The 15245-nt window shown below is 45.4% G+C and overlaps 1 protein-coding gene across 4 annotated transcripts in view; it reads right to left on the reverse strand.

The window, feature by feature from the left end:
- Positions 1-12654: 12654 nt before the first annotated feature.
- RAB6A (RAB6A, member RAS oncogene family) overlaps positions 12655-15245 on the reverse strand; it is a 65851-nt gene continuing 63260 nt past the window's right edge. For all 4 annotated transcript variants that reach the window (XM_017344791.3, XM_002708705.5, XM_051822495.2 and 1 more), the window contains one exon: positions 12655-14646. In XM_017344791.3, coding sequence (XP_017200280.1) covers positions 14582-14646 — 65 coding nt within the window. In that variant the 3' untranslated portion in view covers positions 12655-14581. The remainder of the gene's footprint in view (positions 14647-15245) is intronic.

Below are 15245 nucleotides of genomic sequence, written 5' to 3' on the forward strand. Positions count from 1 at the left end.
CTCCGGCTTGCTCTGTTCCCCAGAAGGTCCTGTGTCCTCAGGACATCTCCATGACCCAGCATCTGCTGGTGCCTCCTCTGGACCAGTGAGACCAGGAGGAACAGGTGTCGGCGCCTTAGCTGAGCAGCAGGGGGCAGGCCTTGCTTTCCCCACCCATAGAAGGTTGTTGCTGAGGGGTGAGGCTGTGTCAGGGTCTCTTGTCAGCTGACAGACAGACGATGCAGCCCTGGTCCTGCCTGTTTCCTGAGAGTCCCGTGGTGTAGGGGGCTTTTCCAGAAGGTTCCCCTCCAAGAGGCGAATCAGCGAATTGTTCTCACAGAGACCAAGGGCCTGGGGAGGAAACACAATGGTCCTTCATCAGGCTTCTGAAAGCTGCAACGACTCCCTACTCAGACTGACTTAAGAAAGGAGCACTTGGCCACCCGACTGACAAGGCCAGAGTGTGGTGCAGGGGCCCAGTGTCACTTACACTTTGCTTTGTTTCTTTTTTTTTTTTTTTAATTTAAGATTTATTCATTTGAAAGGCAGAATTTACAGAGAGAGAAAGAGGGAAAAACACAAGGAGAAAGAGAGAGGTCTTCCATTGGCTGGCTTCCTCCCCCGGTGACTGCAATGGCAGGAGCTGGCCAATCAGGAGCCAGGAGCTTCCTCCAGGTTTCCCAGTTGAGTGACTGGCCACTCTCTGTCCCTTCTGTTCTGGTGGATGCTCTATCCCCAATAAAACCTTATCACTTTGCAAAAAAAAAAAAAAAAGGAGCAGCCAGGCCTCAAACTGGCACCCATACAGGATGCTGGCCCCACAGGTGGCAGCTTTGCCCGCTACGTGAGAGCCTTGGCCCTGGTTCCATCTCTGCAGCCACTGCGTTGGCTCATTTGGATCTGCAGTGATGTTCTGCAGAGCCAGTCTAATGCTCTCCTGGGTTCAAGTCCAGCCAGGTTCTCTTCCCCTAAGAGGAAATGAAATTCCTGGACCTGAGGGACATCAGCCATCCCAGAATCAACCGCGGGGTTGTGGAAGAGGAGGGTCTCGGTGACAGAGCTCCCTGCAGGGCGGACAAGCAGGTGGCTGTAACCAGCATCTGATGAACAGAGAGCTGATGAGGAACCCACCGCGAGGCCAGACATGTTCAGCAGTGTGCGGGGAGGGAAGAGGGAGCATGGGACCGGGAGCTCACAGGAGGAGGCACCTGTCCTTGCCCGGCACTGCTTGTGCACTGTGGCCCCTGCGTGGCTCGGCACCAGCAGGGAGGTCAGCCCAGCCGCACAGCACCCGCAGCTCTTAGCCTGTCCTTTCCATGTGCTATTTCTGTGGACAGCCAGGGCTGGGGACTGAGCTCTGGGACATGGACGAGTCTGGAGACCTACAGGGAGCTGGGGGGGCTGGCACTGTGGCACAGTGGGTTAAGCTGTGGCTCGTGACATTGGCACCCCATGCTGGAGTGCCAGTTTCAGTCCTGACTACTCTGCTGCTGACCCAGCTGTCTGCTAACGCACCTGGAAGGGCAGCTGAAGATGACCCCGGGACTTGGGCCTCTACATGTGAGACCACATGGGCAACCAGGATGGAGTTCTTGGCTCCCGGCTTCGGCCTGGCTCAGACCTGGCCATTTGGGGAGTGGACCAGCAGACAGAAAAAATCTCTCCTTTTTTAAAAAACAACAAGCTGTGTGTGTGTGTGTCTGTTTCAGACATGATCCCAGGCTCTAACAACCTGGTTTGAGGGCTGTGGCAAAGGCAAGCCCGAGGCCTTAGGGTGCACAGCAAGCAGCCCTTCACCTAGCTGTGGGAGTAAGTGAGGCACAGAGAGCCGAGGGAGCGACAGTCTGAAGCTGGTTTGCAAGGTCAGCACTCTTCTGGCTGTTATCTGTAGGGTTGGTGACTTACAGGAGGAGAAACGAGAACCAAAGGAGCATTCACTGAGCGCCTGAGTGCTCAGGGAGGCCGGGCTGCAGGGAGCTCAGGGTGGCAGAAGCGATCAGCAGCCCGAGGCCACCATGGGCCTTGAATGCCTGGGAGCTTGAACTCCAGACACCCAGGGCCACTGGCAGCCTTGGAAAGATTCGAAGCTAAAGGACACATAAACTCGGAAGTTGGAGCGACAACGACACGGTCTGAACTTGGGTGGAACGGGCTCTGCAAACCATCGGGGCTGCCCAGGTGCTGGCCGGCTGTGCTGCGCTCCAGGGCCGTTCGTGAGGCCATCCCGCCTCCAGCAGCCCCTTACTGCGGGGATTCTGTGCACACCGAGCCCTGTTGGGGTCTCACCCTCTTGGTGGAGGGCACCTCAGCAAAACCGAGTTAGACCCCAGTCTCAGAGCCCCAGCCCCACATCCAGAATGCTGGACTACCAAGGACCCTGGAGGCCCTTTGAGACTGAGGCCGCCAGTGCGGATAGGGACCGGTCTGCCACCTGCGGAACCCAGGGGCTGGCTCACTCCTTCCCTTTCCTTCCCTGGGGGGAGAACTCAGCCTGAGAGCTCCTTCCTGGGCTGCGGCCGAGGGCTGCCTCCTGAGAGCTCTGAGGAATGGAGCACCAGCATTGGTTCTGGAACTCAGAACACAGTGACCCGCCGCAGCCTGCAGACAGCTCCAGGCGTCCCCGGGGGGACCACTCTGTCAGAACCACATGCTCATGGAGCTGAAGCATGGGCCCTTGAAGTCTGATCCTTTCTGGGCTGGTCACCAGCCTTGAGGGACAGAGCAGGAGAGGTCTCCATTGAGGCCAGGGTGCACGAACAGGGGAAGTGTGTTAAATGTAGCAAGAGTTCCAACCACAGAGCCACACTGCCAGCCTGTGCTCCTTGAGACATCACCTTGAAGGATGGAGCCCTCTCCCCTGGGCGGTCTGGACCCAGCGGTCACCACGGGGAACTCTTGGCAAGATCCTCTTAACTGGATGCCTGCTCTTAGGCGCTGGGCACCAGAAAAGGATCGGTGTAGGATGCTATTCCCTTACTGCCCCAGCTTCTCATTCCACACCACCGCCAGCCCTACCTTCGAGACGGGGGTGCACAGACTCTACAGAAATGGTGGGGTAACCAAAGGACAAAGGAGGAAATGACAAGACCACACTAGATGACTCCTCACACCCCCTCAGGGGAAAGGTTTCTGGTCCATGGCAGAAGTCCCTGCTTCCTCCCCTTCCTCTGCCTGGTTTTCCCCCCAGAACATCTCTCCACACTTTTGCCAGGGTGCTTTCCGCTCGGTCCACCGAACAGAGCCGCAAGTGTGCAGACGGACACTCCAGCGGCAGTCTGCTACCGAACTGCACCACTGGTAGGACTGCAACACGAATGCTTTGTTCTTCCAGCCGCCCAGCAGTTTTTAAATTATTCACCCACATGTGTGAGACAAACACAAGACCCCTTAGATCACACAATCTGAGGTGGGCTATGAACCACACATCTGGCCCACATCTCATTTCACTTGGTCAGCACAGTATTTTTAGGTTTTGAATTAAAATGTTACAGCACGTACAGACCCACCTAAATGGCTAAAGGTAAAAAACACACCATCATCAATTACTGCTGTGAAACAACTGGAAATCTCAGTTTTGCTGAGATAAGTGTAGCTTGGACATCTGCTTCGGAAACTAATTGGTAAAACCCAACATACACATGCCTTATGAGCAATCCTATGCCATGGCACACCCAACAGAAATGTGTGCTAATGATCACCAAAAATTAGGGGGGGGGATGGCACTGTGGTGTAGCAGGTAAAGCTGCCACCTGCAGCGCCAACATCCCATGTGGGCACCAGTTCAAGTCGCAGCTGTTCTACTTCCAATTCAGCTCCCTGTTAATGCGTCTGGGAAAGCAGTGGAAGATGGCCCAATTACTTGGGCCCACGTGGGAGACCTAGAAGAGGCTGCTGGCCCAGCCCTTGCTGTTGTGGCCACTGGAGGAGTGAACCAGTGGATGGAAGATTCTCTCTCTGTCTGTCCCTCTCTGTAACTCTGCCTTTCAAGGAAATAAGTAAATCCTTTAAAAATATTAGGCACGCAAGTCTTCACAAGTTGCACTAGAAACTCAAATCCTAGAGGGGTGGATGGATTGATGTATTCATGAAACGGAGTAATGCAACAATGAGAATTAATCATCCACAGGTATATGCAAATTGTGGATGAATCACAAAAAATAGGACAGGGAGGGGTGTGGGAACCAGAATCAGTGCATTTTCAGAAGCAGTGTATATGATAAATCAAAGATGCACATTTGAAAAGTTACACCAACCACTGAAAGTACAATGCAAGAGATTAAAAAAAACAAAACAGGAGTTTAAAGCAGATGAAACAAATATAAAACAAATACCAAAAAGTCAGGCCTAATTTCAAACATATTAACAATTATGTGTATATGGACTAAAAGCACAGATTGAGAGACAGAGATGGGGCAGCTGTTTGTCCTAGCAGTTAGGATGCCCCTGTCCTGTATCAGCGTACCAGGGTCCGAGTCCTGGCTCCTGCGTCTGGCTCCTTTCTGCTAATGTGGACGCTTGGAGGCAATGGAGTAGTTGGGTTCCTGCCACTCCCATGGGAGGTCTGGATTAAGTTCCCAGCCTCTGCTGTTGCAGGCTTTGGAGGGAGCTCTCTCCATTTCTCTCTGATTCCGCCTCTCAAGTTAAACAAGCTTTTAAAATGAGATTTTCAGAATGAACACAAGAGCAAGACTCAACAATATGTTGTGTACAAAAGACATACTTGTAAAAATAATTCCTTTTTAAAAATGTTTATTTTCACCTACTTGAAAGGCAGAGTGACAGAGGCAGAGAGAGAAGGAGCTTGCTTCTTCCAAATGCCCTCAGCAGACAGGCTAAAGACAGGAGCCAGGAACTCCATCCACTCTCCCACGTGGGTGGCAGGGGCCCAAAAACTGAGCTATCTTCTAATCCTTACTGTTAAGTATCAATTTAAACAACAACAAAAGGACACAAGGCAACTTTGGGAAGGGTAATGCTATTACTTGATTGTGACGGTGGTTTCACAGGTATACATGTATGTCAAAAGCTGTCAAGTTGGGGGCAAGCATCTGGCAGAGTGCATGGGTATGACTCCCCACTGCGCCCAACTGCAGATTCTGGGTGCCGGCAGCCCCACTCCCAATCCAGTTCCCTGCTGGTGCACCTGGGAAAGCAGCGGAGGATAGCACCCATGTGAGACCCAGGGGAGGCTCCTGACTTCTGGTTTTGGACCGGCCTGGCTCTAGCCATTGCAGCCCTTTGGGGAGTGACCCAGTGGATGGAAGACCTTGCTGTCTCCCCTTCTGTAACCCTTTCAAATAAATAAATCTTTAAAAAAAAACTTATTTATGTATTTGAAAAGCAGAAAAAGAGAAGGGAAGAGAGACACAGACACACACACAGAGAACTGGGGTGGCGGGGGGAGAATAAGATCTTCCATCTGCTGGTTCACTCCTTAAATGGCCACAACAGCCAGGACTGGGCCAGGCCAAAGCCAGGAGCCTGGAATTCTATCTGGTCTCTCACTTGAATGGCAGGGGCCCAAGCACTTAGGCCATCTTCTGCTACCCTCCCAGTGCATTAACAGGAAGCTAGATCAAAAGTGGAGCAGCCAGGACTCCAATACAGGAAGCTGGTGTCTCAAGCAGCAACTTAACCCACTGTGCCACATTAACTGGCACCTACAAATTTATTTTATGTATTTATTTGAAAAGCAAAGCAACAGGGAGGGATCTTCTATCCCCCGGTTCACTCCTCAGATGCCCACAACAGCTGGGGCTGGGCCAGGCCAAAGCAGGAGCCAGGAACTCCATCGAGTGACGGGGTCCAAGAACTTGGGTCATTATCTGCTGCCTCCTGGAGGGCCTATTAGCAGAAGTTGCATCTGAAGTGGAGGCAAGACTTGAGGCCAAGCACTCTGACATGGAATGTGGATACAATAGCACCCACCCCTTCATGCACCTTTTTAAATTTTTCCCCTAAGTATTTTATCTTTTTCTGATGCTGATTTAAGGAACTGTTATTCTTGCTTTTAATTTCAATTTCCATTTGTTTGTTGCTGATATAGATATTCAGTTAACTGAACTTGCTTAACTCATTGGTTAGAGTGGGGTCTTTAATTTCTTGGTGTTTTTCATTTAAAACCATCATTTCCAAACCTTATGCTTCCTGTTTTTTCTCTTGCTTCACTTTACCTCCAGGACAATGCTGAACAGAAGTGATGAAAGCACATATCCCTGCCATATTCTGTCTTAGGGAGAAACAGTTAGCATTTTATCAGCAATCATGTATGAACTGGTTTTTTTCCTAACAGATTGAGATACAATTTATATAGCATATAATTCATACATCTAAAGTGCACAATTTAATGATTTTCTACAATATGCATAGGGATATGCAACTATCACAATGTTAGGACGTTTTCATCATCCCAAAAAGAAACTCTGTACCCATTAGCAGTCATTCCACTTTTATTTCCATCCCATGCCAGTCTGTGCCCCTGGCCTTGGGCAATCACTTCCTGTCATAAATGAAGTCAAGTAAAAAATGGTGTTTTGTGATGGGCTTTCATTTAGGATAATGTTTTCAAGGTTCATTTTGCAGCACGCAGAGTACTTCACTCCTTTTCAAACTTACTTTCATTCTTGTTAAAACCTTCCTAAAACCTGCCACAGCCAGAGCTGGACCAGGCAAAAGCCTGGATTGAGTTCCCACATGGGCAGCAAGGACCCAGGTCCTTGAGCTACCACCTCCTGCCTCCCAGAGTGTGTATCAGCAGGAAGCTGGAATGGGAGCAGAGCTGGGACAATACATATGGAACGCAGACCTCCTACAGGGCATCTGTGGACTGTGCCGCGGCCGGGCCCTCTCCAAGTTCTTTTATGATACTTCTTTTCCCGCTCTTCTTGGCGTCTCCTGCAACCCCAGCAACGAGCAATTTGCTGTCACTTATGTGTACGTATCCTAGAATTTTATTCAGATAGAAACATAAAACATGTCCTTTCTTTGGTTCAACATTTTCCACTGACAGTTATTTTGAGGTTTATCAATGTTGTGGGTCTTAACAGCTCAATCTGTTTTACTGCAGAGTAGTGTTCCACAGTGATTACAGTATGGCTTACTGGGAATTTGGGTACTTCCAATTCTTGGCTAATACAAGTAAAGCTGCTTCAGTGTGTATCTCTCTATGGACACGCAGACTTTATTTCTCGTGGGTACTGAGGCATGGAATGGCTGGGTTATGATAAATGCTCATGTAGCATTTAAGAAACTGCCACACTGTTTTTTTTCCAAAATCTCCTATCAGCAGTGTATGACAATTCCAGTTACCATTTGGTTTAATCTTTTTAATTTTAGCTTTTCTAATGTGTGTGGTGATATCTCATTGTGTGTTGGAAAGCAGAGTCTGCTTCCGTCTGTTGGTTCTCTCCTCAAATGCCCACCAATGCTTCAGAGCACAGCACTGGGAACTCAATCCAAGTCCCTTGGTAGGTGGCAGGGACCCAGCTACTTGAGCCATCACGGCTGCCTCTCAGGGTCTGCACTGGCAGGAAGCTGGAATGGGCACCTGGAGCTGGGAACCAAACCCACATGCTCCAATATGGGGTGGGCATTAATGCCACCGCAGAACACCTGCCCTCATTGTGGTTTAATTTGCACTTCTAATAAATATTGAACATCTTTTCAAGCCTTTTTTTGCCATTTGTCTAGTTTGTTTGATGACGAAGTATCTGGCCAAATCTCTGGGTTTTTTTTTTTTCTTAACTGTTTTCTTAACAAACTTTTGTAGAGTTCACACATTTTGACATGTGGCAAGTACTTTATTTTCTGCCTAGGTCTTTTCTGTTTCTTGTAAGCTGTTTTAGTAAAGTCCTCAGTTCTTCAAAGGCTACTGGCTGAAGGCTGCCCTCAGCTCCAGGCTACCTGGATGTCAAAAAATAATTCACATGACAGGTTGTTTTAATAGAGAGGCAGAAGAGTTAGAAACGATGTGACTGCAGAAGCCACAGACTTTCATAATCTAATCTTGGAGTGACATTATCACTTTTGCTATACTCTATTTCTTATAAGCAAGTCACTAGGTGCATCATATAAACAAGGAAGGGGATGAGAAGCCATTTTGCAAGCCGCATTCAGAAGATAGGCAGCTGTCTACCATATACACCATGAACAAAAGTTTTGCTTGGGGGCCGGTGCTATGGCACAACGGGTTAAAGCCCTGCCCTGAAGCACCAGCATCCAATATGGGCGCTGGTTCTGGTCCCAGCTGCTCCTCTTCCAATCCAGCTCTCTGCTATGGCCTGGGAAAGCAGTGGAAGATGGCCCAAGTCTTTGGGCCCCTGCACCCATGTGGGAGACCCAGAAGAAGCTCCTGGCTACTGGCTTTGGATCAGTGCAGCTCCTGCTGATGCGGCCATCTGGGGAGTAAACCATCAGATGGAAGACCGCTCTGTCTCTACCTCTTTCAAATGAAAAAATAATTAAAAAAAAAAAAAGTTTTTCCATTAATGTTTCTGGAATTGATACTGATTGTTGCCACTGATGCCGTTACCCTCTTTTATCTTCTCTATTTCTCTGCTTTCTAGTGACTCAACTTAAGGTTCCAACTCATTTAGTCAACGGGACCAATTGTCATTTATTCTGTGTGTTCCTTAATTCAACTCAACTTTTTAAAAAGATTTATTTATAAATCAGAATTAGAGAGAGAGGGAAAGACAGAGATTATTGATTGCCTCTCTTAAAGTCCTACTCAGAAAATACTTTTCCTTTTGAGGCAGTTTGCAGGTATCCCACTACGTTGGCTTGAGTTCAAATCCCCTTGGGGGTACAGGTCACTAGTTTGGGGAGGAATACAGAGTAAGGGTCACTGACCACTGTCAAGTTAAGGAGCAGAGCAGACAAACCTTGGGATGAAGAGTTCCAGGAGCCAGAAGACTATGGAATTGCTCCCACTCAGTATTGTCTCCACAAGCCACATCTTATTTGAGTCTTACCTTCATTTTCACCAGTTCCTCACATCAGTTCATTTTTTTAGGATTTATGTATTTGAAAGTCAGAATTACAGAGAGAAAATACCTTCCATCTGCTGGTTCACTCTTCATATGGCTGCAACAGCCAGGGCTGAGCCAGGCTGGAGCCAGGAGCTTCACACAGGTCTCCTACATGATCTCCTGCTGCTTCCTGAGGCACAGTAGCAGCGAGCTGGGTCAGAAGTGGAGCAGCATCCGGGTACCCATATGGGATGCGGTGCTGCAGGCCCAGGCTTAACCTGCTACACCACAGAGCTGGCCCAACCTATCAGGGTTTCTTCACTGTTCTAACAGTACTCAGTGGATTACCCCTCACCAGTATTCTGGCTGTGGCCTTCATTCCTACAGTAAGGGAATGCCATGGCTTGGATATTGCTTTGGGTGTTTCCCAAAGATTCATGATTAATTAAGGGCTTGGTTCACAAGGTGGAACGACTAGCAGGTCAGGTGGAAATTCTGGACAGTGGAGCTTGGTGGAAGGCCTTAAGATCATCAGGGGCATGCCCCCAGGAGGGACTGTGGGGCTTGTCTAGTCTCTGATTTCCTGTTTAGTGATAAAAATTCTTTCACACACCTGCTCCAGCCATGAAGTGCCGCCATCCACTGCCATCATGAGGCCAAACCAATGCACCGTGGACTTTAAACCTCCAAAGCAAACAAAGCAACTTTTTCTAAAGTGAGCTGCCTCATCTTATTTCTTTAGAGGGATGAAAAACTAACAGAGGGGTGTCAGCTATGGTTTGACCCAAGGTACGTTTTCCTTTTTTTTTTTTGCAAAGGCCCAGATAGTAAATATTTTTAGCTTTTCAGGACATAGGTCTGTTGTAACTACTAAATTCTGCCTTTGTAATATGAAAACATAATTTTCATATTACAAATATGAAAAAAATTTCTTATTACAAAAAAAAATTAATAAAAACTTAGTTTAAAAAATAGAAAGCAGCAAGCAGGCTGGATTTGGTGGGTCACAGTCTGCAGGCCTCAACCCAAAACAAAGCTGTGATTAGGTAGAAATGAGGCGAAAGAACTTAAATTACTGTTCTTAGCAGCCACTCACCACTTAGTAATGGGGACAGATTTTCTCATTGTGGAAGCATCATAGAGCGTACTTACACAAACCTAGAGGTATAGTCCACTACTACATTCTTATTATTCTTGGGACCATGCTGATTAAAACAGAAGATTAAATCAGGCACAAAAGGGGCTGGCGCTGTGGCAAAGTGGGTAAAGCTCCCGCCTGTGGCGCCACCACTCTATAGGGGCGTTGGTTCAAGTCTCAGCTGCCCCACTTCCAACCCAGCTCCCTGCTTATGTGCTGGGGAAAGCAGCTGAAGATGCTCAAGTCTTTGAGCCCCTGCACCCACATGGGAGACCCAGAAGCAGCTCCTGGTTCCTAGCTTCGGATTGGCCCAACTCTGGTCGTTACAGCCATTTGGGGTATGAACCAGGGAATGGAAGATCCCTCTCTCTCTGCCTCTTTCTCTCTCTCTGTTACTCTTTCAAATAAATAAGTCTTAAAAAAATTCTATGTGCTTCTGAGTACTCCTTCCTATAAAAAAAAAATCAGGCACGAGAGAAAATCGGATGGTAAGTATGAGATGGATGAGGGTACTGCTGGTGATACAACATACTGTTTTTGCAATAAACATTTTAAGTAGAATAAAGATAAAAAGGATGGGGTGGGGGCTTGTTACAGTGGTTATGACTTTTGGGGCACCTGCATCCTATGAAAGAGTGCTTGGGTTTGAATCCTGGCTCTGCTCTGCTCCTGATTCCAGCTGCGTGCTAATAAAAATTTGAGACACAGTAGTAATAGATTTTTTTAAATTAATTAATTTATTTGAAAGGCAGAGTAACAGAGAGATCGATTTTCCATCCACTGGCTCACTCCTCAAATGGCTGAAACAGCTGCAGCTGGGTCGGTATGAAGCCAGGAGTTTCTTCTGGGTCTCCCATGAGGGTGCAGGGACCTAAGGACTTGGGCCATCTTCTACTGCTTTCCCAGGCCATAGCACAGAGTTGGATCGGATATGGAACAGCCGGGTCTTAAACTGGCACCCATATGGGATGCTGGTACTGCAGGCGGCAGCTTTACTTGCTAGGCCACAGAGCCAGCCCCAGGCGATAGCTTTTGTACTTGGATCACCGACACTCACATAGGAAGTCTTCAATGAGTTCCTAGATCCTGGGCCATTTGGAAAGTTAACCAGTAACTGAGAGTTCTGACCATCTTGCTTTCTGCCTCTTGAATGAATTTTAAAAATTTGGAGGGCCGGCATGTGGCATAATGGGCAAAGCTGCTGCATGCAATGCCAGCATCCCATATGGGTACTGGCTCATGACCCAGCTGCTCCACTTCTGATCCAGCTCCTTGCTCATTTCTCTGGGAGGGCAGCAGGGAACGGCCCAAGTGCTTGGGCCCCTGCACCCACGCAGGAGACCTGGAAGAAGCCCCTGGCTTCAGTCTGGCCCAGTCCTGGCCATTTCAGACCATTTGGGAAGCAAACCAGCAGATGGAAGATCTCTCTGCAACTCTATTTAACAAAAAAACAAAAACAAAAACAACTTTTAAACTTTTTTTTTGTTTTTTGGTGAAGATTTAGAGAGGAAGAGTTACAGAGAGAAGGAGAGACTGAGGGAAAGTCTTCCTTCCGCTGATTCACTCCCCAAATGGCCCCAACAGCTGAAGCTGGGCCGATCTGGAGCCAGGAGCCAGGAACTTCTTCCAGGTCTCCCATGCAGGTGCAGGGGAACAAGCACTCGGGTCATTTTCCACTGCTCTCCCAGGCCATAGCAGAGAGCTGAATCAGAAGAGAAGCAGCCAGACTAGAACTGATGCCCATATGGGATGCTGGTGCCACAGGTGGAGTGCTGGCCCCAAAAAACTTTAAAAAGAATAGTAAATAAAGAATAAAGCAGTAACACAGTTATTATAATTACGTATTAAGTATTATGTATTGACACAATTGTTTGTGCTGTAAAAAAAAAAAAAAGATTGGTAGTGCAATGTTGTTTTATACCAACACCACTACAAACACACGAGTGATATACTGAGTCATTTTACAATGCCTACATTACTAGGTAATAGGAAATTAGTGACTCACTATAATCACAGGGGGCCACCATCATACATGCAGCCCAGCTTTAACTAGAATGCTATTACATAATGCATACCTGCATATCCCATTAGTGCCTCTACCAGGGAGGGCCATGTCTCCCAAGCTTCAGTCATTCTGCCTCACCCCCAAGGATAGAAAACAGTCTTCTGACTTCTCAGGGGTTTTTCACATTTGTTCTTATTTTGCTATTTTTCAGGTTTTACATTCCCTAGGCAGGGAATACTGTGTTCTACAGAAGAATCAAGAAGCATGTGCTAATTTACCACCTTGGCAGGAATGGGAAACCAAGTCAATTAGTGTTTTCTTTTCTGTTTTATTTATATTATTTTTGGCAGCAAAATTGTGTTTATTAAAAAAAATCTAAACTATGAATACACTTTACTGTTTCAGCTGAAGAACCCCAAGCCAAACAAAAAGACCAATATTAAAAGTAGCATAACTGGTTACTTTCTTAAAGTTACATAAAAAAAAAAAAGCAACAGCATAGGAAGATAATTACCTTCTAGTCAGAAATCACAACTTTCCCCAAATAAAGAATATGACCCATCTGCCATATTGAATTGATATTTATTTCAGGACATGCCATGTCAAAATAAAACAGAAGAGTCAATCCTTGCCTTTAACAATAATATTGTATTATAAAAGCACTTTACAACTCCATCCCATCTTTGAGTATAAGTTACGGGTAGGTGGGCTAATGATTATCTGAAAGCATTTCTCTGTTCAGATCCATAATCCAAGTGCTCTTTGAATATTACAAGGTGACAAGAAGTGAGGAGTGGAGGAGAAAGAGGAAAAACAGGGAAATAAGGTTTCCTTGTTAAGGGTTTTGTTGCAATGAGGAGAGAAGGAATTAAGAAGATATTCTTGTTGTCTTTTCATCTTTATACTGTGTTAAGTAATGCTTACAACATAAATTCAGCAGGCTTTTTCTGAGTTATCACTCAGAAATTTTCTTCCTGCAAACAATGTATTTACAAATATGTTTATTAACTTACACAGCAATCTCACAATAACTAGTAAAGATTAAAAGGGTGCACTCCTAATATATTTGTTTGCAGTGTTTTAAGGGAAATACATATTGCCATGGTGATGAAGCTCCAAATAGATCAAACAAAACATCTAAAATTGAAGGTTTAAAAAAAAAGGCAAAGAAATAAATATCACCAAAGAAAAAGGATTAATTATAGCTTAAATATAAAACTAAATCACTAGTTAATTAATCAAACTATACAGATCTAATAAAAAGCAAAACCAGCCTGAAAGACCCAACATTTAAAAAAATGCTAAAAAATAAGGAATAAATCTGCATAATATTAAGTTTTATTTGCATTCTCTCCTTTCCCTCTTGAATCCTGTTTTCATCTTTAACTTGACCTCAAATGTCCTGAGCAAAATATTTGCTATTTGGTGAGGGTTCTTTTGTTGATACCGTTATTTCTACTTGTTATAGTAGTTTTGGTCACTGTGCCAATTTTAAATTCTTCCACTAGTTCTTCTAAAAGGAATTTGACTTTTACAGCACCTTGCCTGCATAGCATTTTTAAGAAAGAAAGAAACCCATGCAAAGTCTATTGCTCAAACATGTTGTCTTTTTTTTACCAGAGTAATACTACCTTGAGAATTTTAAAATCTTGAGAGAAATAGATTCATTAAATTTTATGATTTACTGTTTAGAATTAAATATTAAAAATCTGTTCTGAAGCACTTTGTTACTTTTCTCACCCAAAGTCTAAGAAAACACATGTGAAAGGGTTATTTGATTTTGGTGGGAAATATATTTTTTGCTACTTGTAAGTACTCAGTGTGTTCATTAGGACTCATTTTGAAGACACACCAGAACCTTCTCATATTCAAGCACTGCCTACTATGACAGCTGAGTTGACTTCAAAGAAAGTCCAAGTAATTCGTATCAGTGGCTCAAGAGTAATTTTGGACGTCTTGGCCCTTTGCCTAAAGCAAATGGTGTCTATAATTCCAATGAGCCTGATCAGGCTGCTGCTTTGCTACCTCCTGTCTGTTCTGAGGGAGGGGAGGAGTAAGACTCAGGAGTGAGGGTTAGGTGAAGGTAAGGAAAGCATGGAGAGATCAAGTAGGTTGGCCAAGTGCTGTGGTGAGCATACTGCTCCTTAACCAAGCCTCATTCACATTGCTGTTGAGATTTCCATCATTTTGAAGTACATTATCATAACATTAAAAAAGGAAAAAATGTTAAGAAAATGTATCTAATTTTTAAAGTTATCAATGGAATATGCTGAATCTTTTGGCTTTCTGTAAAATATAAATAATGAAGACACTGACTTTTTTTGTGCTTGTGAAGCTAATAGATCATCTCCACGAGACAGGCAGCAATGATGAATTGCAATACGTTATTACTGATGGGAAAAGGTTCAAGCCAATATTCACACTGCAGTCAATGAAAGAGTAACAGGGCCAAAGCAGTGAGCTTCTGAGGGCTGAAGATGTCATGGGGGATTAGCAGGAACAGCCTCCTTCACTGACTGGTTGCTCCTGAGGCTTTTCCAGTTTTATGTCAATCACTGAAACAAAAGTTAAGGAGGCATGGGTGGGAACGTACAATTCCAACACTGACACTTCTGGCAAGCTCCTGTATTTTCCAAATACATACTTCACCATACTATTCTAAAGAAATTACTCTACAGCAGCAAGAAACCGTATGGAGGTGATTTTCTTTATAGATTCATCTGTAACAAAAACCTGAAAATAGCCCACAAAAGTTTCAACAATAGGGAAAAATGTAATAAATAACAGGACTTTAACTTAGAAGAACATATTATGTCATTATTAGGAATAAAGGCTTGGAAAACAGAAAACATTTGGAAGTGGGAAGAGCTGACTACAAAGGGCCTATGAACTCTAATAAAATGTATGTATATGGAAAAACTCAAGAAGGTAACACATAAAATAGCAAATTCAAAATCCTTGGAAATAACCGATATTACAGGTACTTCATGATGTCCTGTTTCTGGAAGGAACGACTGCAATAAAGCTCATCCTGAGTTATTTACTGCTTGTGTCAAGTAGCATAAATGTTAGGAAAAAAATAGGAACTAAGATATGCTACAGGGAAGAAGCAGGAGACTGGGATTCTAGAGTTTCCTGCTAAGGCAAGGGCAAA

This window comes from Oryctolagus cuniculus, chromosome 1 (assembly GCF_964237555.1).
Source record: "Oryctolagus cuniculus chromosome 1, mOryCun1.1, whole genome shotgun sequence".
NCBI classification, from domain to species: Eukaryota; Metazoa; Chordata; class Mammalia; order Lagomorpha; family Leporidae; genus Oryctolagus; species Oryctolagus cuniculus.